This window comes from Branchiostoma floridae, chromosome 10 (assembly GCF_000003815.2).
Source record: "Branchiostoma floridae strain S238N-H82 chromosome 10, Bfl_VNyyK, whole genome shotgun sequence".
In the NCBI taxonomy this organism is placed as follows: domain Eukaryota; kingdom Metazoa; phylum Chordata; class Leptocardii; order Amphioxiformes; family Branchiostomatidae; genus Branchiostoma; species Branchiostoma floridae.
The window spans coordinates 19,502,581-19,525,880 of NC_049988.1; the positions used below are offsets into that span (position 1 = coordinate 19,502,581).

A 23,300-nucleotide genomic window follows, 5' to 3' on the forward strand; every position below is an offset into this window, starting at 1 on the left:
CCATCGGCGGTCTTCAGCCTAGCGGAAAAACCTGTCCCTGTGCTAATCGTCGTTTTGGGATGAACCTTCAACTCTGACCCCTCCGGAGGTGAACTTGCTTTGCTGCTGTCTGTCTGTATTGTTGTAACGCTACACTTTAACAGGAAATAACGTCGTGACCTGGTAAAGTTAAAGGGACTGTTGAAATTTGAAGGTGTCTTTATAATTGATTTCCAGCCTGTAAAAAAGGCAATAAAACTCATAAGCAGCATTGACTGTCCCTGGTTCTGAAAATGCCATCTAATACTTATTACGTTACATTTGGAATTTTTGACTCACTGAAAAGACTGTTTTTTTTTAAGGGGTAGGGTATTTGAAAAAATGCTTTAAATTTGTGTTTTGGAAGGTGCATTCACAGTGAAAAGTTTCAACTGTTAAATAGTTGAAATAATGAATACACAAACGAAGATGAGAGCACAAGACCATTGTATCAGAGGGAAAGATCATCTACATTTGTTTGATATAATTTCTGCCAATGGTTGGAATTCTTTTCATGGATGTAACAGAATGATTTCCAATCACTGATGCACCTTGCAGATACTCTCCAAGCAGAGGCCTGATTTATACAGTAGAAGCCAGTTAATTGCACAACGGATTAACGCACACTTCTGTTAACTGCACGGAATCCCCAAATCCCAAACTGAGGCGGTCCAGCTAGATAGCTTCGCATAATTGCACCTGCCGGATAATTGCACGAAATTCAGTGGCATATAGGCCGTGCAATTAAGCGGCTTCTACTGTAATACCCTTTTCTCGGCAGCCGATCCATCCACGGAGGCTGTAAAAAAACGGGGTAGATCAGAAGGAGCATTCTAAAGTACATCCAGCATCTGCATGTATGCCGATGATAAAGAGCATCCGCATGGTGATGCCATACTGTCATTAAAGCCATGTTGATTTGAAATTACATGGATGACTTATAAACAAACAAATAAACAAACAAACAAACAAACAAACTTACGCGTATGATTTTCGGCCGTATACACATAGTCAAACCAACCTAGTCTGAGGTTAGACTAAACCATAGGATGAAAATGTGGGCCTTGAGGCAGGGGCATGTTCAGGTGATGCTGTAGCTATGCCTGGGCTGGACTATCAATCAGCGCCCCCATGCGATATGTGTTGGTGAGACAGGCCCACGGGCCAAAGGTTACGCGAGGTCATTGTTGTTTACAAACACCGGTCCGATACCACGTTTACGATAGCGGCGTGCGAATCATATGACTGCAGTTCACAGCGGTCAGGTCAAACCGGTAGTTCACATCTGCACATGCCGTACACTACTGGCACTGCGGTTCTCAACATTACAAGGACGCAGTTTATATCGCACTGTGCATAATAGCACAGCGTTTCCATTGAAGCGGTTGCGAAAGGTAGGCCACGATCTTACGTAACCTAATATTAAGCTATTCTAACTGTTGTATTGCTCACAAATGGACAGCATGCTAATGTATGTCACTTTAATATAACTGTTATATCTTACGTGACTATTCAGTCAGACATATTTTTCATTGTGCAAAATCATAAGCGCTGCCAAACTCATGAAACTGACCACACCAACAACTCTGAGCTTTTGGCATTGTGGTTTGTGCGTTGGTTTTGTGATCTGGCTGCCCGGGTTCGACGCGGGTTCCAATTAGGTTCCTATCCCGAGAGTCAGGATATTGTTTCTTTCAGTTGCTACTTGTTTCAGTTCACCTGATATATGAGATCTGAGACTCCCCTAATATTGGGGGTCATCATGGGACTCAGTCTCCCCACAGGGTTCTTCCGGAATTGGACAATTTCAAATCTCAGGCCAAATTTCCCTTAGGATATATATAATGATGTCTGAAGATAGATTTACTATCATAATAATGAAGACAGGAGCATGAGTTTCCCTTATATTTTGGTACCCTCTCTGCCAAATTTCCCTTGAATGTGCAAGCTGACCATCCATTTCCAACTTAATCTTTCAGACTCAGGAATAAGACGATGCAGGGGCTAAGGTGCAGTATCGTGTTTCTCGCGGTGATCCTGGTATCCCAGAAGTCCACAGCGCTCAGTCCGAGTCGCGGCGGCCCGTTCCGTGCCATGTTTCCCAGGGTGCACCATGATATCCAGCAGGGTCAGGACTACGGCGACCCGCTCTTCCTCACTCCTTATTTGGAACAGGGCATGGCAGAGAAAGGTGGGTCAAGGGTCAGAGGTTAGGAGTGAAAGACTTAAAGAGGTTAAGGGTCACAAAACTGGGAAATGTATGTCAAGGATCAGAGGTCATGGACCATAGCATGGAATGGTAAGACAAGGGTCAAAGAAATGCCAGGTCATTGTTGTGCTATTATGTTCTTTTCTAAGGTTCATTTCTATAGATAATTTGTTTTACCTGGTATCTCTTATCATATGGTTGTTCTAAGTGTAATCTGAAAAATGTCTGACTTTTTTTGCATATAGCCCGAACCCTTAGTGAGGTGCATCTCCCCGGCACATCAGTCAACAGCTTCTCCGGCTACCTGACTGTCAACAAAACCTACAGCAGTAACTTGTTCTTCTGGTTCTTCCCTGCTCTGGTCAGTCTTTATGTTATTTACAGTGAATTACTGCTTTTTGTTGCTTCAGTCAGTTCCTTGATCTAGCAGACTCACTGACAGGTCCATTGCACTGAATCTCAGCTACCAGTAGCATAAGTTTTGTTGTGGCTCTATTATAACTGCATATACTGTCCAAAGAACATGTATCTGTGATAGTCCTTCTAATTGCAACTAGTCCATTCCATAAAAGCTTTCTGTATTTCAAGTTGAAATAAACCTGCAAATGCAAGTCCAACAGAGTTTTTGCATGTACAACCTAGCCATGCTTATGAATTTTCAACTTGAAAAGGGTCAGCGGACTGGAGAAAATGTGTTGGTACAAGCTAATTTCTTTATGTACAGATGTAGAGTTTGAAACCTTGACCATGTTCCTGTTGGATGTTCCTCCAGTCGGACCCAGAGAATGCACCAGTGCTCCTGTGGCTTCAGGGAGGGCCGGGTGGTACGGACATGTACGGGCTCTTCACAGAGACGGGGCCCTTCTATATCACAGAGGACGCGCAGTGTGAGTTGGTGGTTTATATACAGACTATTTGCCATGCAAAGTTTAGGTTAGGTGTTCGGTGACGGGTTGTTCAGCGTGGTATAACCAGCTGCTGCCATGCTGCGTCCCTCACTGCCTGCAAAGCTGGTGTGTTACGCCTAAGGGCGGTTATACCGGCTATACAGATACAGATAGATCAGCTGTTTTTTTTTTAATCCAAAAGGTGGTCATTCCGGCTATATAGATACAGATGGGTGTGTTGCGCCGAAGGATGGTTATACCGTCTGTACAGATACAGATACAGAAGCTGGTGTGTTACACTTAAGGGTGTTGATACCTACTACACAATACAGATACCAAAGCTGGTGTGTTCCATCCAAAGGGATGGCTTCTGCACCAGATCTTTGTGTGTGAGCCTACCAGGTAGAAGTGGCCCAACCTGTAAAGCCTGCCTCAATACTGCACAACAGTGTCCTGACTATAATAACTGTAGTCTGTGTAATGCAAACTCCGCTGTTAGTTTGAGTTGAGTTAAGAAGTGCAATTAAATCAGGCTATGATAAATGATGAGCTAAGGTCCAGAACTTTTGCACAGAAAAAAGGAGCTTCTTTGCTTGGTTTGTGTGAAAACATTATCAACTTTGTTTTTCAGTGATGAGTCGAAAGGTGACCTGGGCTTCTTCTTACTCCATGCTGTACATTGACAACCCTGTAAGTATTCCAGGACTGCACAAACAAACAAACAAACAAACAAGCAAACAAGCAATAAAAAAATAGCAGTGGGAAGACTGATTAACAGGTGGATACTGCGTGCTGTATATAGACTGAATCCTGTAAGTATTTCAGGCCTGCTCACAAACACAAAAACAGATAACACTAATAGTGGGTAAGGTCATAAACAGCAATTAATTAGCCTACTCCATGTTACATACATTACAGTGTATAAATAACCATGTGAGGACATGTATGTTTAGGGCTGCTTGAGAACAAGTAGACAAATAAGTAATAGCAGGTAGGGTGATAACATACAAATTTAGACACGATCACAGTTCTGGATACAGTAACCTACCTTAAGATTCCTTACCGATACCTTAGATATTTTCTCAGACCTTGCCTTAGACCGTGTTTTCTCTCTCGACTCCTTACATATTGTTGGCTCAAGACTAAAGACAATAGAATATGTATTTAAGTTTGGGAAGCTTTCTGACTGGATGTGTCTCTGTCTACAGCTGTCTATGAGATGTGAAACAACTGTTTTGCATTATTTGCAGGTCGGAACAGGATTCAGTTTCACCAAGTCTGATGCTGGATTCTCCACAAATCAGGAAGAAGTAGCTGATAATCTCTACAAGTGAGTATTATGCAAAACAATGGTCCATGTAAAGTAGTGTATTTTCTATTTAAAATGTGCTGCTATAGAGTGTAATATACATGTGATGTTGTTGGATAGTCCCTGATTATGCACAGAGAAGTATTACTGTAAGTGTAACTGTATTTTTAGCTTCGTAACCTGAATATTAAACTTTGTGACACTGAATGATTTTAGCTAGTGTTGTGATTTAATTTCTCTCAATGCAACCTCTAATATATCTGGGTATCACATTATAGATATAATATACAACACGGTGTATTCCGTATCGCCAAAGGTTTCAGCCCGACCGCGGGTCGGATCGCCCGACGGCCGAAGGGATCCGACCCGCGGGAGGGCTGAGACCGAGGGTGATGCGGAATACACCGTGTTGTATTTCATTTATGTCATACCCACCTGAGAAAACCGTTGTTTTGATATGAAATGCGCCAGACGTTAAACAAATTTGTTGCCCTCGAAAAAAAAAACATTGCAACAGTAATGTTCCAACGTCCGAATCAGGTATTCGAACTTTTAATGGCGTAGTATTCGGCCCACTCGAAACAGTTCGATTTATTCGGGATGGAGCCCGTGTGATAAGCCCGGGCCGTACGGAAAGTTATCATCCGGTCCGGAACACCCGTTTCGAACGTTTTCGCATCACAGGTATGACATAAGGAGGGTTACATCATAACGTTGTTTTCTAATTTCTGATTGATCTGTTTTTACCCTCCAGTGCACTGCTGCAGTTTTACCAAATCTATCCAGATTTCCAAAAGAGGGACTTCTATGTCACTGGAGAGGTGAGCTACATGTAGGCTGGAGTGAACTTTGACATTGTTTGTGATGCTCTTTGTTCCCTCCTTCACTATTTAACTTTCAAGAGAATGTATTATGTATCAATAGAAAAAATACCGGTATGTACTTTTTAGTATTTTTTATCCTCATGTAACCAGCTATCATACAATTGAATATTCTTTATTTTCTTCTTCCCCAGTCCTATGCAGGAAAGTATGTCCCAGCACTGAGCTACAAGATCCACATGGAGAACCCCACAGCCAAGTTCAAGATCAACTTCAAAGGCATGGCCATCGGCGACGGGCTGTGTGATCCCATAAATGTAAGTACTAGTAACACTTCTGATTGTACCAGCTCAATAATGTCAGAACCAATGTCACTATGCATGCTTGCATAAGACAACCACTGTTTTGCAATTGATGTTACAATGTTTTCAGTTGTGTAATTTAGTTTTAAATAGATTTATATTTATTGAAATCACAGACAATGTAATACTGTATCTATATAGCCAGTATAACTGCTGTTCGGCGTAACACACCAGCTTCTGTATCTGTATCTATATAGCCAGTATAACTGCTGTTCGGCGTAACACACCAGCTTCTGTATCTGTATCTATATAGCCAGTTACTGCTGTTCGGCGTAACACACCAGCTTCTGTATCTGTATCTATATAGCCAGTATAACTGCTGTTCGGCGTAACACACCAGCTTCTGTATCTGTATCTATATAGCCAGTATAACTGCTGTTCGGCGTAACACACCAGCTTCTGTATCTGTATCTATATAGCCAGTATAACTGCTGTTCGGCGTAACACACCAGCTTCTGTATCTGTATCTATATAGCCAGTATAACTGCTGTTTGGCGTAACACACCAGCTTCTGTATCTGTATCTATATAGCCAGTATAACTGCTGTTCGGCGTAACACACCAGCTTCTGTATCTGTATCTATATAGCCAGTATAACTGCCGTTTGGCGTAACACACCAGCTTCTGTATCTGTATCTATATAGCCAGTATAACTGCTGTTCGGCGTAACACCCCAGCTTCTGTAGCTGTATCTATATAGCCAGTATAACTGCTGTTCGGCGTAACACACCAGCTCCACAGGCACGCGGCGCGGCAGCAGCTGGTTCTGTAACTGTATCTATATATTAGCCGGTATAACCGCCGCTCAATACAATACATTTTCAATTTTCAATACATGGCAAAACAAGCACTGCCAGCCTTATTATCCAACAATTCTGTAGTAATCAGATATAGATTGAGCTCTCAGTGTAAATTGAATAATTGATAACCAATCATCAATAAATCAATCAATTCTTCCACAGCAATACCAAGCTCTGCCAGACTTATTGTACAATAATTTTGTAGTAATAAGAAATGGATTGATCTCTCAGTGTATATTGATAACTGATAATCAATAATCAATAATTTCTGTTTCCCCCAGCAATACCCCGCCCTGCCAAACTTCCTGTTCAACACTGGGCTGTGTGATCAGAACCAGGCCGTGGCGGTCGGAGCAGCCGTGAACCTGCTGGTGACGCAGATCAGCGAAAAGCTCTACACAGAAGCTTTTAAGGTGAGTCTCTGAAGATTAAACATCCAGGTAATAAGATACCCCCCTTACCCGTGACAAGACATTAGTTCCTGTAACCTGAACAGCAGGAACTGCTGTGAACCTGCTAAAAACACAGGTCAGATAAGGTAATAAGACATTTCAGCGCTTACATCTCACCCTGCCCTAGCCTGGGTACCATACGGATAGTAGTTTGCTCCTATGTTCGCTTCTGCTATCCGTCTGGAGACTTGTGCATTCAAACCTTTTGGTGGTAACGTCAGTTAATAAGCGAAGTAAGGAATGGGTTCTAGAGCACTCGTTCGATGACAACAGGCCGGCTCCTGCATGTGCAAGGGGACGCAGGGCTTTTCCGGTGTTGGAACAGCGGTTCGAACGAGCGTTGGAATCCATTCCATAATTCGCTCATGAGTAGGGACCAATCAGCGCCTGCTTCCAAAATTTGGACGATTCCAGACGTTAAGATGGTCCGCGTTCCCAGACGGAAACACAGAGAAGCGACTGTATATAGTGTACAATGAATGTCAGAGCTAGTAGCGACTGTTTATAGTATATAATGAACGCCGGAGCGAACTACTTTCTGGATGGTACCCAGGCTAATCCTGCCCCGTGTGATCAGTGTAAAGCTGTACACAGAAGCTTTTAAGGTGAGGCGATGAAGGTTAGTCATCAGGGTTTTAGCCAGCATTCGTCCTTCCGTCCTTTGATGGAATGCATTATGCCGCTGGGGACGGACAAAAATGAACCCAATTCTATCCTCTGTGACAAACACAAACCAGCTTGTGAAGATATAAAAAAAAAAAAATTGCAAAGATCCCCGTGAATTCAGCTCAGATACCATTGAACCAAGCCGAGTCTACTCTGCCCCAAATGCAGGAAATAGTATTTCAGAAGGTCTAGATTTCAAAATTTCTTCGGACACCCCTAGGATCATCGAGCCTTCCACGCTTGACAAATATTCCATTCAAAATCCAGGGGACGGAAAAATATTTCAGGCTGGTTAGAGCACTGTTAGACATCCAGGTAATATTTTATTGTTTCAGCCCAACCCCCCAACAGTATCAACTCATGTGCAACAAGCAAACAAAAGTCCGTCTTAACTTGCCTTAAATTTGTTTCCCATTGGACTACAAAAGAATTGCCTTCAACTCTTTCGCATATCATAGCTAGGATATTATACTGGTCAGCTCTCCAACAAGATATCTTCAGCTTCACTGATGAAAGATAACAGTGAATTCAAGATCAATGATGATGATTGATTACAGTAGTTGTTCTTTTTCTGAATGTTTTAGACATTTGATGCTCTTCTGAACGGTGACCTGACTCCCTACCCTTCCTTCTTCTACAACATCACTGGAGGGTCTAACTACTTCAACTACCTCAGGACTGTGGTAAGTGGCTTCACCAATGTCTTAGATTTAGCTTCATCTTTAAGACACAAGTTATTTAAGGTTTGGGTGTGGTTTGTTTGAATCTAAGAGTCGTTGTTGTGTAAAAAAAACTCACTTAACTGAATACAGCTTCAAATTTTTAAGTTTTCACCATTGATGTTAAAATGTGTGCACATGTGTAAACCTTTATGGAGCTACGTTTTCTGTCCGATTTGTTTGATACCCGATGACTACCATTGATAATTGACCATCAATATTTGATAAGTACTCACTCACAGGTTTAATGTCCATTGTCCCTCATCTTGCAAGGGTGATTGTTCTACTCCACGGTCCCAACCTGACTGTTGAGCTACTGTAGGAGCCTTCAGAGCATGTTAAAGAACCCACCACACCTATGAAAAAGAACATAATTTCCAAAAAGAAAAGGGATCTATCCCGGTGTGAGTGGATCGAATGAATCTGTCCAGATATGCAGCCAGTACAAACCTGTTGCGCAATATGCGGTTTACTGGGTACGCAATACAAACAACGTCTTCAAGTTCCAGTTTTTACCGTTGAATGTGATTGGTTATAAATTTTTTTAGGAACCTTTGGAGTAGGAGTACTTCGGGTAATGAGGCTACTCAGGGAATGGTTTGATCCACGCACACTGGGAAGGACCCCTACTTTTATCGATAAGTGTGGCGGGTTCTTTAATGTGCCCGGGGTGTGGCTGTGACTGGAAACAAGACCTCCATTTAATGACCTGTATCTGAGGAATGGCCCTAACCAAAGCTAGGTACTCATTTTCACCTGAGCAAAGTGAGGAAAGTTGTGTTAAGTACCTTTCGCAGGGGCCACACTCATTTCAGTCAACATCAGTTATATTTCGTCAGTGCTACATCTTCAAATCTCAATTTTCACCATTGCTGTCCCTCCCATAGGAGCCCCCAGAGCAGGAGTACTTCGGGAAGTACCTGGCCAAACCTGAGGTGAGGAAAGCCATCCATGTGGGGAACCTGACCTTCCACGATGGGTCAGATGTGGAGAAACATCTGTTGAGTGATGTCATGCAGTCTGTCGCGCCCTGGATAATCACCATTTTGGATAACAACTACAAGGTGCAGTTACTAAGCATGCAGAATCCAGTATTTAAGCAACCCTCCCCCTGGTCCAAGACTTTGTGAGTTCAAATTACGGCGGTCTGCCTAAATACCACAAACGACCACAAACGACTCGGAAATACCACAAACGACCACAAACGACTCTAAAATGCAGTGTATATGGGTCAAAGACCTTGTGTGGCGCTCTGGAGACATTGTTTACACATTTATGAATTTAAAAAATGCAGCAAGTCCGGCGTATTCACCAGTTATTTCAAGTTAGTCCGCCGGTTTCAAGATCGAAGCGATTCTCGGCCGCCATGTTGGATCGCCCGTGCTAGGAGTCTGCATGGGGAAGTTCTCGATACCTTCCACGGCTCCATGGACGACAGGACGATAAAACTATGGACGCTGTTGGTTCATAGATTATAGTATGGCACTATTCTATCATTGTCAACTTATAAAACTTGTATACTAAGTGTTTTTCAGCCTCAATGCAAGCACGCATTCATTGACAGCGCAGAATCGCTTTGATCTTGAAACCGGCGGACTAACTTGAAATAACTGGTGAATACGCCGGACTTGCTGCATTTTTTAAATTCATAAATGTGTAAACAATGTCTCCAGAGCACCACACAAGGTCTTTGACCCATATGCACTGCATACTAGAGTCGTTTGTGGTAATTCCGAGTCGTTTGTGGTCGTTTGTGGTATTTAGGCACACCCAAATTACGGTACAGTGTTTTGCTCCCCTGACGGTCTGATATTGGAGAGGGACACTGTTCCTAGGACGGGATAGTAAGCCAAAGTCCACTGTTCATTGCGCTCGTTGAAAAGAGCTAGGAGAATTTCCCTCTTACAATAAATCTGTGTATATTGTCTCCTTGGTATCTCTGGCTTCACTACCTGAACCACCCACATATCCAATCGCCCCCCCCCCCTCGACCCCTTTACCCCTACAACAGGGTCGATCATGCCGTCACCTCGTGACAAACATGTAGCCGTAGGAAAGCTGCATTGCACTATCAGCTAACGATAAAGTTCATGCTTCCTTCTCAGTCTGAGGTTCAACGCTTTACCATACCTTGTTAGATCTATGCAAAATGGAGATAAAGTTTTGGTGTGACTGAATTTCTGTGTTTCTTGATATTTGTTGTCAGCATAACTTTTGAACCTCTTGATGGATTGTAATGATATTTGGTATGTGGGTAGGTGTTGGACAGACAAAGGTCAAGGTCAACTTTGGGCCACCTTGTGCTTGACCTTGGTACTCCAGCATAACTTCTTTTTTTTGTATCTTGATGATGAATAGTAAAATTTATTGAGAAAATTATCAAAATCCAACAATGGCAGCCAGAAGGCCTAGTTGACTTTATTCTAAAATCAAGAAGTGAATAAATTATAATGAACATTCAAATTCTAAGAGAAAGGCATGATTGAAAGCAAACTGCAAAAGTCTTTTTGACCTAGACATTCTATGGTCTTGTGTTTTCAGGTATTGATGTACAATGGTCAGCTTGACGTGATTGTTGCGGGGCCTCTGACCCAAGCCTTCCTCCAGCGGCTTCAGTGGTCCAAACTGAAGCAGTACCAGAAGGCTGACAGGACGGTGTGGAAAATTAACCCTTCAGACACCGAGGTGGCTGGCTTCGTCCGACAGGTGGATAACTTCTACCAGGTGAGACTTTTAAAAAAAAAGGGACACTTAAGTGTAAAATTTAGGAATAGGACATTGTGGAAAGTTAATATGGTTAACCCTTTAGACACTAACTTGTACGTTTGTCCAACAGGTGGACAACTTCTACCTGGTGTGACTTTTAAATAAGAAAGGGAGGCTTAAAAAACTTAGACAATAGAACATTGAGTTAGACAGATTTGTCCAACCGTGGAGATCTTCTACTAGTTAAGGCTTTAAAAGGGAATGAAAACACTTACCATAAGGGTAAAATTTAAAAAAGAATTGCAAAACGTTGTGGAAAGTTAAGAATTTATCCAGTTTTTTGTTTTTCAGGTGTTGATATACAATGGGCAGCTAGATGTGGTTGTAACCTTGTGTATCTTATTAGTTGGATGTCTAACAGTTATCAACGTTTTATGCAGAGTTCTAACAATCATCTCCTGCTCTCTAGGTGATTGTCAAGGGTGGCGGCCATATTCTTCCGTTCGACCAACCAGAGCGGGCCTTCGACATGATTGACAGATTTGTCTCCGGCAGAGGTTTCCAATGACCAATCAGAAAAGAGCTTTTAATTGATTGACAGTTTTTGAAAACAGATGTTTCCAAACACACCTGAGACTGAGATTAAACTTTGCTATAAGACAGGGTCACATTTCAAAACTGGGGCTCAGCCTGGTTGATTTTGGGAATGAAAAAAAGTGTATATCAAGAATTCAATATAAGTCAGGTTCTTGCCTAGTTCTTTAAACATTGATGCATTTTTTTGTAGTTTGGATCATGCTATTAATTCCTGCAGACAGCCATACTAGGCTCCGGTTTGGAAATGTGACCTGAGCATTGGCCAAGATTATTTTTTACCTAATGATCAGTCATTGCATTGCAAATCTATAAGCAATTGATTGCTTCTTGATTTGCTGAGATTTTGGCAAACAGCCTGGCTGGACCCCGGTTTGGAAATGTAACCTGAGGATCGGTCAATATTATTTTTTCACCTCAGTCATCACACTTCAATATCTATAAGCAATTGATTGCTTCTTGATTTGCTGAGATTTGGGCAATATTTGTAATTTGTCTGTGACCAATGGCATTGAACTTAGCTCTTACACAATGTAATATGCTTCAACATTGTTAGAAACCTTTATGCAATATGACAATGAACATCAATAATTAACTTTAACAACATTGTCATTGACAACCAAAGTGATGAGAAAAGAAATTATATTAATTACAGGAAATGATTTGGTATATAATAGAGCAGACTCATTCCTCAGCTAACCTATCGCACCACATTCATCCCTCAGTGAGACATCTGGAGCCGCATAGTTCAAGTTTCTGAACCTTTATTCGACCTGCCAAAACGGTTTCATTGGTTCAACTTCTTCTTGTTACAACAAATGGTACAACTTGTTCAGTCAGGAGTGGCTAGAGGCTTAATGACACAATACACAATAAGTTTGTGTAGCTCGCAGGTTTATACCTTTCCAGTGCATAATGCCCTGGTGTCTATCCAGTGCATACCACCCTAGCACAAGGTGCCCTTGGTGTATATATAGATTACAGAAAATGATGTTGAATATCATTATTTTAGTAACACTATGCAATTACTGAGTTGTAGAGTAAATGCTAAAATTACTGATCAATAAAGACTGACACTTTAGAGTGAAATATGATTTAGGGCTACGTGTGCATGTGTGTGTGTGTGTATGTGTTTTTGTGTCTGTATGTTAGTGTGTGTGTGTGTGTGTGTGTGTGTATGCATGTTTGTATTGTGTGTTCTTGTGTCTGTATGTATGTCAGTGTGTGATTGTGTGCATGTGTGTGTGTGTGTGTCTACATTTCTGTGATTCCTAACATTCAAGATTAATCGTTGCCACAAGGGATAAACACCCACTACAAACTCGGGAATGTAATTTATAGAAAACAGTCATGTTTCTAGTGGCTGTCCTTGGTGCTGAAAACGTCATCTCATACTCGTCCTTACTTTTAGAAGCTCTGAGAATCTTTGCCTTTTAATTATTGCATACGCTATAATAGACAGCAGAGGTACATTTAGGATGTTGGGTTACTTTTGAAGGTTAAAGAATATACATCGGAATATAGAAATTGTACAACCAACATGACCATAAAATGACCTAGAATTTTACTACTCAGCTTTACTTCGGAGAGCCGTTGTACGTTTTGCTGGTTAGTTTTACTGCAGATGGTCGGAGAGCCGTTGCCAGTGATGGCGAGAGTTCCGGCTGTCACCATGACACTGGACATTCTAAAAAATAAGAGCAAATAGCAGGGATGAGATGTGGAGTGATGTGTTTTGATATGGTTTGTGATGAGAGGTCTAGTAAAGTGAAGTGAAAATATGATAAACAGCGTCATTTTTATTAGTCTTAGAATAAGAAGATAGTATGGTTTCAGAAGATAGTACGGTTATAAGAAGTACCTGGAACAGCCTGGCATATGAAGAACAGCTGCCTGGAGCATGAGTTGACAGCCCACATTCTCCCGGCTGTCTCATGATTATAAAAAACGCAATCTTTGTTGCCCCTCCTGTTGTCTGGTTGTCCCGGAGCCCAGTTGTTGTACGTGCCAAGTGCAGAACCATCCTCCCACTCAAAGATTCCGTCTTCCCACCGATCGTGCAGGCCGAACCAGAAGGACGAATATCCAGGACCAAGCACGGACGAAGCAAATTGATTTATCAAGGAGATCAGGAAGGCGTTGGTCTCAGCGTCTCGGGGCATGGCGAGGATGCCGTCGTCTTCACGACAGGTCGCGGCTGCATCGCTGAAGGTCTTACCGTTCCTGAAGGCCTTGTAGCAGATTCCATTCCACATTGTGTAACATCTAGGGCAAGATGCTGGAAAACAGGTTTTACATAAACGACAGACTAATGTATAGACATAGGAAGTATTGAAAAAGCAGCTAGCTATACTAGGTACAGTATGTGCTTTAACATATCATTAGATATACATCATAAGAATACCATATCCCCTCATTAATTAATAGGTTGCACATTTTAGAAAATGGCATTTGATACCAGCATACTTAAGTAATACGGGTCAGTGAAACAATTTAATCATTGTCATCATGTATGTATGATGAGCCAGATATGCTATTAGCTGTTTTATGCCCACGATGCTTCTCAATGTAGCATCACAAATAATAGACATAAAAATGAATACCCAACTTACCTGGTGTCTTACTCATCTCGTCAAGACGCAGCTCCAAGGCGGCGGTTCGGTTTCTCTCCTTGTCCAGGGCGCGCTTCAAGGCGTCAACAGTGGAGGACAGTTGGCGTATGTCGTCTCGGTCTCGCTTCAAGGCGTCAACAGTGGAGGACAGTTGGCGCATGTCGTCTCGGTCTCGTTTCAAGGCGTCAACAGTGGAGGACAGTTGGCGCATGTCGTCTTGGTCGCTCTTCAAGGCGTTAAACGTGGTGGACAGTTGAGATATCTCCTGCAAACGTACAAACGTACGTCAGAATACAAAATGTTAAAAGTTGAGGTTCTTAATGGACTCAATGGACTAAACAAAACAGAAACAGTGTCATAAAAGCGATGTACAACAGACCTTGTGGCACAAGACTGTTTACCTCTTTATTGATGAACGTCAAAGGGGCGAGTCCCACAGCAAGCAGACTAAGCAGCACGGCGATACCGGCGGTCATGCAGCTGCGGTGGGAGCGGATGAAGCTACAGAGGGTACGGCGGCCCCTTGCTTCACCCGGATACGTGCGGTCTGTTAGAAATCAAGAGCTTTTAAAAGAATAAATGTTTTTCTCAACTGGAAATTTCAACCCAAAGTTGTACTTACCCGAATTTTGAATATCAAACTCTGGCCTTTGTCAAGGAATGACAACAGACTGGAACTAGACAGGCAAAGATCTGGGTAAATCCATTTTTCATTTTTATGTTATAAATAACAATTTCCCTTTATACCCGAATAGATAAATTCAAGACCCAGTTGCTTAGACCTCTTACTAGGCTGTCCTGTTTGTGTGGATAATGTAAATAATTTGTTGTGTAATATATAATCATGGATTATTATTTTAGATACCCCGCTGTAACAAACTGTACATAATCCAGGGAGGCTGGTAAATGAATTTGGTATAAATCAGTGATATCACACAGTGCTACAGAATAGCAAAGCACCAATCAATAGACTAAGTTAGTGACGGGGCCCATTGGTAGATAGCTAAGATACAACAACAAGATAGATATTTGTAAATTCAAGGAACAATTTTGTTTAACATACAAATAGCTAATTAACCGGTCGTGTCCATATTAGTTTTATGATTGCTTCTTTAAAACTGCTAAACAATATTACTATGGTTAACATTTGGTCCGTTGTCGCTTAACATGTGATGTGTTCTTTTAACTTTTCGGTCCGTTTGTTGACGTTTGATAATTTAAGATGGCGTCAACATATTGTTTTAGAGATCAGATTTGTCAAGAAATATAGTAAGCAGTTTGTGATCGTACAATGATCGTATGAGGAATGTGATCAAACAAGAACAAGACAGTTGCATGACAAAACCCCACAGGATAACAATATTGTACCTGCTCTAGACGCGTACATAGGGTTGGGTATATTCGCAGCGGCGTCCGCACGTGCCTGCCAATCAGTCTGCGGCTGCTGCATGGGCGTGGTGCCTGGAGGAAAATTACAGAATTGATTATATATAAACACTTCATACGGGAAAGAAAGCAAAAAAGCGAGACAATTACAAGAACAGGGCGCCGTAAGAGAACTTAAAAACATTTTACCTGCTCCGGAGGCGTACATAGGGTTGGGTATACTCGCAGCGGCGTCGGCACGTGCCTGCCAATCAGTCTGCGGCTGCTGCATGGGCGTGGTGCCTGTTGAAACTGTGGGGAAAAAAAAGTTCATATAGTAAAGATATAGAAGCGAGACAAGAACACGATGACGTAAGCGGACCTAAATGAGTTCTACCTTCTCCGGAGGCGTACATAGGGTTGGGAAAACTCGCAGTGGCGTCGGCACGTGCCTGCTGATCAGTCTGCGGCTGCTCCATGGGTGTGGTGTCTGGAGGAAAATTACAAAATTAAAATGGCTCCGACGAAATATATTTAGGAGCATAACATTCGCCTAAAGATTTATGAAATCATAATATAACATTATTTTTCACAAAAATATTTCTATCAACTATATTAGTTTCATTTTATTAACAACGCAAACTTGTTATGATTTCAACCAAGTGCACCAACTCTTCTGAATTCTGATCACTGTTCTTTACCATGCATTTGTTTGAAGACTCGTGGTTAATTCATAACTTACTGTTTGCTGCTTCCCCGAATACTGGGAATTACTTCACCATTCGAAAGGGTGGACGCACCACCTCAATACACCAAGCGGGGTTCGAAATTGATTCATATGGCATTGCAGTGCAGTAGGAATAGAACGAATATCGTCATAACACTACATCTTCCAAGTTTCATGCCTAGACCAAATTGTATTTGGAATAAATGAAAGAAAACACGTTGTACACCAAGTAAGGCACTGAGTAATTCTAAATCTCAGATTTGTCATTACATAGATTTTTGAAAACCAAACCCCCTTGACCGCTGACGTGTAGAGAGAATATATTTTCATAAACATATTCATTTACCTTTGTCACCAGTTTGGGACTGCTGTTGATCTCCCGGCATGGTGCGACTTGTCAGGTTTCTGCACAGCAAAAATCCACGCCCTACCTCAGGCGTGGTCCGAAACGCAATGAGAAATATAGTCTTACCTGAAGAAATTAGAAACCAGAGATGAAAGAAAATCATCTAGAGTGGGTGGCAAACAACGCACGTTTTTCAGTTGAGACCAATCATACAGACACGCAATCCCTTTCTTTGTTTGTTACACATTGAAAGAGAGGCATCAAAAACAATTTTTGAATGAATTAATTTTTTTGATCATGTTTGGAAAACAATCAGATGCATTGAAAAGTATATGCGCGCATGGGAGAAAAACAATTTTTTTTTGTTGTCTGACATTTTCCGTGTTCGTCACGCACATGTACAAGTAGTCAGTCAACACACGTAAGGTTTTTGCGCATTAACGCAATTTATAGATTTTCTAACGTGAGTACATTTTCATTTGTGATTTTTGCTCAAGCAATACTCAAGTGACAAACCCATGCTTAATAATGATAATAGTTTTCAGGTAATTTACATGAGCCACCTTAACATATTATATGATTATGAGGGTCGACAAGGAGAATATGAATACTAGTAAATTGCACAGAAGAATATCTATGGCCTTCCCAAGTGCTGTGGCTCTCTACTTTATACCGAACTGCTATTTGATTATTTATTCACTTCAACAAAAAAAGACAATAAATACATGACAATGGAATATGTAAGAGCATAACAGTGCAAGGGAGGCCGAAAGCTTCTGCTTATAAGAAGGCCTCCCTTTACTAACTTATTACAATTTATACAAATCAAACAAATGAAATAGGTATGGATAATAGATAAAGAAAGGAAATATAGGATTATTTATAAAATCAGCTTTAGTGTGACAGTCTTGAATGTAGCAAAGGCTCGACTTTTATGCCTTACTCAAGTTGTTCGGAACTGTTGAACCTGTGTACACAAAGAGAATCCAGCGGCTTACAAAGTCCCCGCCTGCAAAACACAGTACAGGCAAAATACTTTCTTCCCACGTACAACTAGGGATTGGAACAATCTCCCAGCTGTGGCAGCTTTGTCATCAACCCTGCCAGATTTCAAATCCAAAATTTAAAGTCCCCCTCCGCTTGCGCAGTGATCTTCTCGGAGTAAGCTATGGCTGCAGAATACTCAACAAGTTGAGGGTGGCAGCGATAATGAAAGAAGAATGAAAAGAAGAAGAAGAATTGCAGTTGGCTAGTTTTCGCGTTAATAGGCCTTAGATAGTTGCTATTTCTTGCGGGACGACGAATACTTTGCCCTGCGACTTTGTTTCGAAAAAGCAGCATTCGGACAGGGTATTATAAGGGTAATCAGGCAACTGTTTTACGTGACCTCGAACAGCGGTATGAGACCAATAATATAAACACTGTACGGCCGCGACCGTCCGAACATGTGACACGACGCTCGTAGTTCAGTGCTAACATCAAAGTAAAGAAAAACTTTGACTTGTAGATACATCAGGTAAGTCAGGAGCAGCAAAGGGACATTGCCAATGTTGTAGCACCAATACCGTGTATGTAATACTATGTAGAGCGGTTCTGGAAAATAAGGGAAGGGGGAGGGGGGCAGACTTGCAACGAGCCCCGGCTGAGCTGTGTCTACTAGCTAGTAGTATTCTAAGTTTATAGTTAGCTATGGCATGACTGTTCCCATGCATACACTTTCCAGCTCCTCGTCTTCTTGGGCCAACATGCCCAAAGGGATTTTTATCCAGGGTCCTGTGCACTGCAATTAAAACAAACAAACAAACTGCTGTGGTAAAATTACTGGCTTGTGTTAAAGACCTTGCAAACCTGATATTCTGTATATTACTAAAACAAAATATAACAAAGAATTTATCAAATAGCTCAAGAGTCAACACCTATTTGCTAGTTCCACAGTAGTCTTTATTTAGCCACAACTTTATATCATTTCATTAACATCAAAGAATAACTAGAATTACTTTTCCTTTGTATATATGATTTATATGGTTTTGATGGTTCACTTTTTGTTTGTGTTTTGTAATGTTATTTGTGAATAAAAAAAAAGAATAACTAATTTTTCACTTCTTTACATATATAAGTTAGGGTGAAGATGTGGCCACAGGGAAAATGGCAGGTTCTTCTCCTGCTTGCAATCCTGATAAACTTGCAGTCAACAGTGCAAAGTCATGGCGGCCCATTCCAACTTCCCAGGGTGCACCAGATCATCCAGCAGGGCCGGGACTACGGCGACCCCCTCTTCCTCACTCCTTATTTGGAACAGGGCATGGCAGAGAAAGGTGGGTCAAGGGTCAGAGGTGAAGGGTCACGGGGGAAATATGTGTCAAGGTCAGAATCAGGTTAAGGGTCATGAGGGTGAAAGTTGGGTCAAGGATCAGAGGTTACGTGGCATGATGTAGAACAACGTTCAGATTAGTTAAAGGGTATGAAGTGCTTCACATTAATTGAATATTTTGCACCAGTCACATTAATATTTTGCAGGGTATAACACTGAAAAGAACAGATTATGGCAGAAAGTTCTGTATGTCTGAGCATATACATTTCATTTGTTTGTATTGTTCAAGAAGCTCTGATGATAAAAGCTCCTTTTTTTTTCTTAAGCTCGAACACTGAGTGAGGTGCATCTCCCTGGCACAACGATCAACAGCTACTCCGGCTATCTGACTGTCAACAAAACCTACAGCAGTAACATGTTCTTCTGGTTCTTCCCTGCACTGGTCAGTATAAACAAAACATATGTAGCAAAATGAATAGCAAAACAAGAAAAGTCCACGACCATTGCCAGATGATCCTTATATATACACTGATGTTTGACTGTACGATTTATACCAGAATTTTTGTAGTTATGCTGTTTCTAGTTCATTGACATCTGTCTTATGACAAGTAGAAGAATGGCTTTCATGATTTAAGCTACCACTAAGGGCACAAACCCGCCGTATGTGCAATTTGTCCGTCTTTTTGGGAGGCCAGGACCACCGTTTCTGAAAACGTTCAGGCTGTACAGGGCAGGCGCATCGCCTGTACTGGCCTGTACAGTGGGTGAATCCCTACGAGTTTGTACGGAGGCGGTACTTACCACTTACCGATCCCAAAAGATTGCCCACATTTCGGCACGTAGACAGCACGTATTTGCAGATACGGCGGGTTGTGCCTTTTAGCTTTAAACATGCTGAATCAACTTTGAGAATTTCCATTTTCTTCCCCTCCAGTCTGACCCAGAGAGCGCCCCCCTGCTCCTGTTCCTACAGGGTGGTCCTGGAACGTCCAGTATGCTCGGACTCTTCTCCGAGATGGGACCGTTTTACGTCACCAAGGACGCTCAATGTGAGTTATAATCAGGGCTCTAGCCAGCGTCCGTTTTTCCGTCAATTGACGGAAATTTGCTGCGTGTGACGGAAAAATTTTAAAACCCATCTGTCAACCTTGACAGACAAAAATCCTTGGTGGAAGCTACAGGCGGCTTGGGGACGCCGCCCACGGCCGTAAAAGCCACACACTGTTTGTTTTGCTATTGTTATTATTGTTGATGAAGTGTGTCGGTGCCCTTTCGCATACAATAATCTCATTTAAAAACCCATTTTTCAAGGCCTCAGTTCAGTCTCTCTAACTCCTGGAATAGTGTTTTCGTGACAATGGGAATTGGCTGACGGAAAAAAATTTCGAGCTGGCTAGAGCCCTGGTTATAACTTATAGAATTTCTCTCGCTTCACGCCAAAGTTTCAGAGACACTGACGAAAGATAACAGATGTTATCTGAAATGTCTGACCATTTCCAAAATCATAATCTTGTTGCTTGAGTATTAAAATGCTTTTTACTTGGATGTCTAATTTTCATTGACATATCTCTCTCACTTTCTCTCTCTCTTAGTCTTTCCCTCCCTCTCTCCCATTTCATCTTCTACAGACAATTCTCTCTCTCCCCTCTCTTCATCTCTCTCCATCTTTCTCTCATTCCCTCATTCTTCCTTTTTTCTCTCCCTCCCTCTCTCCTATGACAACCGTAATAAGATTCACAATTATTATAATGACACCACTTTTTTTTTCCTTTCAGTAATGATGAGAAAAGTAACTTGGGTTTCTCAGTATTCCATGCTGTTCATCGATAATCCAGTAAGTATCTCATTTTCAGATTCTGTATGGAATGTTAAGAATTGTAAGTTGCTAAAGACCTTATGGTCAAGGCATGCAGTTTTAATAGTATTAGGCCTTTGAGTTATTTTGGACACACTTTCTTTTTTTAAGAGAAGGCTGCAAGGATAAATGTAAGGTCTACCTGAAAGTTTATGGTCTTTTCTGGTTTCTCAAAAAAGATTGGTGGATTTATGGATTCATGTTCATAGAGTCTGAGGTTGATAACTACAGAATACACCTAGCTCAAAATGCAATTTTATTCAAAAACCTTGTTGAAGGTAGGGTTATCTTTATGTGTGTAAAATCATAATTATTTTTATTTACTACTAATGGTTTCTGAATGCGGTTTGTTTCCTGTGTCCGTAGGTAGGAACGGGGTTCAGTTTTACAGAGTCAGATGCTGGATATGCCAGAAACCAGACAGACGTGGCAGACAACTTGTACAAGTAAGGGTAGTGTGTACTACATCATTCTAGCCTGGGTACCATCCGGAAAGTAGTTCGCTCCGGCGTTCATTATATACTATATACAGTCGCTTCTAGCTCTGACATTCATTATACACTATATACAGTCGCTTCTCTGTGCTTCCGTCTGGGAACGCGGACCATCTTAACGTCTGGAATCGTCCAAATTTTGGAAGCAGGGGCTGATTGGTCCCTACACATGAGCAAAATATGGAATGGATTCAAGCGCTCGTTCGAACAGACGTTCCAACACCGGGCAAGCTCTCCGCCCGCTCGTGGGAGGCCTGTTATCATCAAACAAGCGCTCTGGAACCTATTCCTAGATTCGCTCATTAACTGACGTTACCGCCAAACGGTTTGAATACGCACATCTCCAGACGGATAGCAGAAGCGAACGTAGGAGCGAACTACTATCCGGATGGTACCCAGGCTAACATCATTCCATACTGCAGAAAATTAGTAGAGGTAGAAGTAGAATGGCTTTCTTGAGACAAACTCTCAGAGTCTAATACTAGCAGCCCAGGGGCTGAATTGTTGTTAGACTTTACATACATGATATCGGCTGAAAATTTGGGGTAAGTCCCAATTAATCTTAGTGTTGGTTAAGTAAAGTTTAGTTTTTCCACAATGTCATTTACCAACACAGATGAACTTTCATGCTAAGAATACATGATATTAGGCTAGGCATACAAAATACAAATCAACATATAATAGAATAAAATATTATCATTAATTGAATTCGTAAAAGACAAGCTAGATAAAAACTGCTCTGGCATGGTTTGTGAGAGACGTTCATACAAATAATGATTTCATATAAGATTACAACAGTTGGCTAAGGTGCAGTCATGATTCATTTATCAATCGGGTCATGTCACGCCAGGGGTATGGCACTGTAAATTGTGTTCTAATTGTGCTAAGTTTCTTGTGTGCCACCCCTGTAGAGCTGACATTCCTTGAGAAAAAACAACAACACATTTCTAGAGCCTGACTAAAAAGAGACAGAGTCTAAGATCTTTTCAAGGGTAAGCTGTAAGAACGTCAAGAAATCTGTACTAGAGGGGTTTCGTTACCAAGCATGTTTTGTCCATTAGACATTTTAAAGCATGTTGGAAGTATTGGCAGTCACACAGATATTTTCAGTTCTGTCACAAAGTACTAGTAGCAACCTTGTCACATTGGTACTATGGACATGAAGAGTGGTAAGACTGTTTGACTGATGTCTGATAATAAAACTTGCTTATGGTAAGACTCAAAGATGATCTTATGCAAACATTTACCATTTAATTCACAACTTGCTCCAACCAAGCAATAGCTCTAGAGAGGCTGCTAATCTAAAATATCTTCCAATTGTAATGATGACACAATTTTTTTCCAGTGCCCTGTTGCAGTTTTTCCAAATCTACTCTCAGTACCAGAAGAATGACTTCTACGTGACTGGAGAGGTCTGATTCTTATACTTGTTCTGCTAGATTGGCTTAAGAACTTGTTATTCAAAAATGGCATGTTTGTACTTTTACTTTGATATTTGAGTTTACTTAATATGATATTTTCCCCTGTATGACAGTATTTAAATTTCTGTTACAGAATATAGTTTTGCAGACTTAAAATTTTTACTTTGAAAAGTACATTTACTGTAAGAAATTTAACCTCGTTGCTGTAAGGCCACCATGTTTTTTAATTTTTTTGGGGGTCCCAGTCCTATGCAGGAAAGTATGTTCCAGCTCTGAGCTACAAGATCCACATGGAGAACCCCACAGCCAAGTTCAAGATCAACTTCAAAGGCATGGCCATCGGGGACGGGCTGTGTGATCCCTTGACGGTAAGTTAGGAAAAAGTTGACATCCCAGGATACCTTAAAAAAGGTACAAACATTCATGGATAGATTGTGGAAAAACTAAACTTTACTTAACCAACACCAAGTTAAATTGGGACTTACCCCAAATTTTCAGCCGACTCCGTCAGCCTTGTTCACGGAATGGACCCGTCTGCTGTAGCTTCCGGACGTGACGTCACGGACATACGACTGCAGAAGAGAGTCGAAAATGCCACATAACCTGTGTCGACCCGCATCTCTGTTC

The 23,300-nt window shown here is 41.5% G+C and overlaps 3 protein-coding genes across 4 annotated transcripts in view; 2 read left to right on the forward strand and 1 right to left on the reverse strand.

Moving 5' to 3' along the window:
- The first annotated feature begins 1,204 nt into the window (after positions 1 to 1,204).
- LOC118425070 (probable serine carboxypeptidase CPVL) lies at positions 1,205 to 11,554 on the forward strand. Its single transcript, XM_035833889.1, has 13 exons — positions 1,205 to 1,412; positions 1,998 to 2,209; positions 2,473 to 2,588; positions 3,000 to 3,114; positions 3,746 to 3,804; positions 4,365 to 4,444; positions 5,178 to 5,244; positions 5,439 to 5,561; positions 6,687 to 6,818; positions 8,108 to 8,206; positions 9,130 to 9,306; positions 10,784 to 10,966; positions 11,418 to 11,554. Exons 2-13 carry the CDS (start codon positions 2,014 to 2,016, stop codon positions 11,514 to 11,516), a joined length of 1,446 nt encoding a protein of 481 aa, XP_035689782.1. The 5' UTR covers positions 1,205 to 1,412; positions 1,998 to 2,013; the 3' UTR covers positions 11,517 to 11,554.
- An 858-nt stretch (positions 11,555 to 12,412) lies between these two features.
- Positions 12,413 to 14,273, reverse strand: LOC118424486 (alpha-N-acetylgalactosamine-specific lectin-like). Its single transcript, XM_035833059.1, has 3 exons — positions 14,155 to 14,273; positions 13,404 to 13,820; positions 12,413 to 13,229 (listed from the first exon to the last, which is right to left on the reverse strand). The coding sequence occupies exons 1-3, from the start codon at positions 14,168 to 14,170 to the stop codon at positions 13,210 to 13,212; spliced, it is 453 nt and encodes a 150-aa protein (XP_035688952.1). The 5' UTR covers positions 14,171 to 14,273; the 3' UTR covers positions 12,413 to 13,209.
- A 3,759-nt stretch (positions 14,274 to 18,032) lies between these two features.
- The window catches only part of LOC118424484 (probable serine carboxypeptidase CPVL), a 15,740-nt gene continuing 10,472 nt past the window's right edge, over positions 18,033 to 23,300 (forward strand). Inside the window, exons 1-8 of one of the 2 annotated variants that reach the window (XM_035833058.1) lie at positions 18,033 to 18,108; positions 18,710 to 18,907; positions 19,230 to 19,345; positions 19,838 to 19,952; positions 20,679 to 20,737; positions 21,125 to 21,204; positions 22,598 to 22,664; positions 22,919 to 23,041. In XM_035833058.1, the coding sequence (XP_035688951.1) occupies positions 18,721 to 18,907; positions 19,230 to 19,345; positions 19,838 to 19,952; positions 20,679 to 20,737; positions 21,125 to 21,204; positions 22,598 to 22,664; positions 22,919 to 23,041 (747 nt within the window). In that variant the 5' untranslated portion in view covers positions 18,033 to 18,108; positions 18,710 to 18,720. The remainder of the gene's footprint in view (positions 18,109 to 18,709; positions 18,908 to 19,229; positions 19,346 to 19,837; positions 19,953 to 20,678; positions 20,738 to 21,124; positions 21,205 to 22,597; positions 22,665 to 22,918; positions 23,042 to 23,300) is intronic. The other variant, XM_035833057.1, reaches the window with a different exon arrangement.

Bases quoted from the DNA above. Each gene is read 5' to 3' on its own strand.
- LOC118425070 (XM_035833889.1), top strand. From the start codon at position 2,014: ATGCAGGGGCTAAGGTGCAGTATCGTGTTTCTCGCGGTGATCCTGGTA. The intron at 4,445-5,177 runs GTGAGTATTATG...TTTACCCTCCAG, and splicing joins GTAGCTGATAATCTCTACAA to TGCACTGCTGCAGTTTTACC. The intron at 8,207-9,129 runs GTAAGTGGCTTC...TCCCTCCCATAG, and splicing joins TCAACTACCTCAGGACTGTG to GAGCCCCCAGAGCAGGAGTA.
- LOC118424486 (XM_035833059.1), bottom strand. The intron at 13,230-13,403 runs GTACTTCTTATA...CTTATTTTTTAG, and splicing joins CATATGCCAGGCTGTTCCAG to AATGTCCAGTGTCATGGTGA.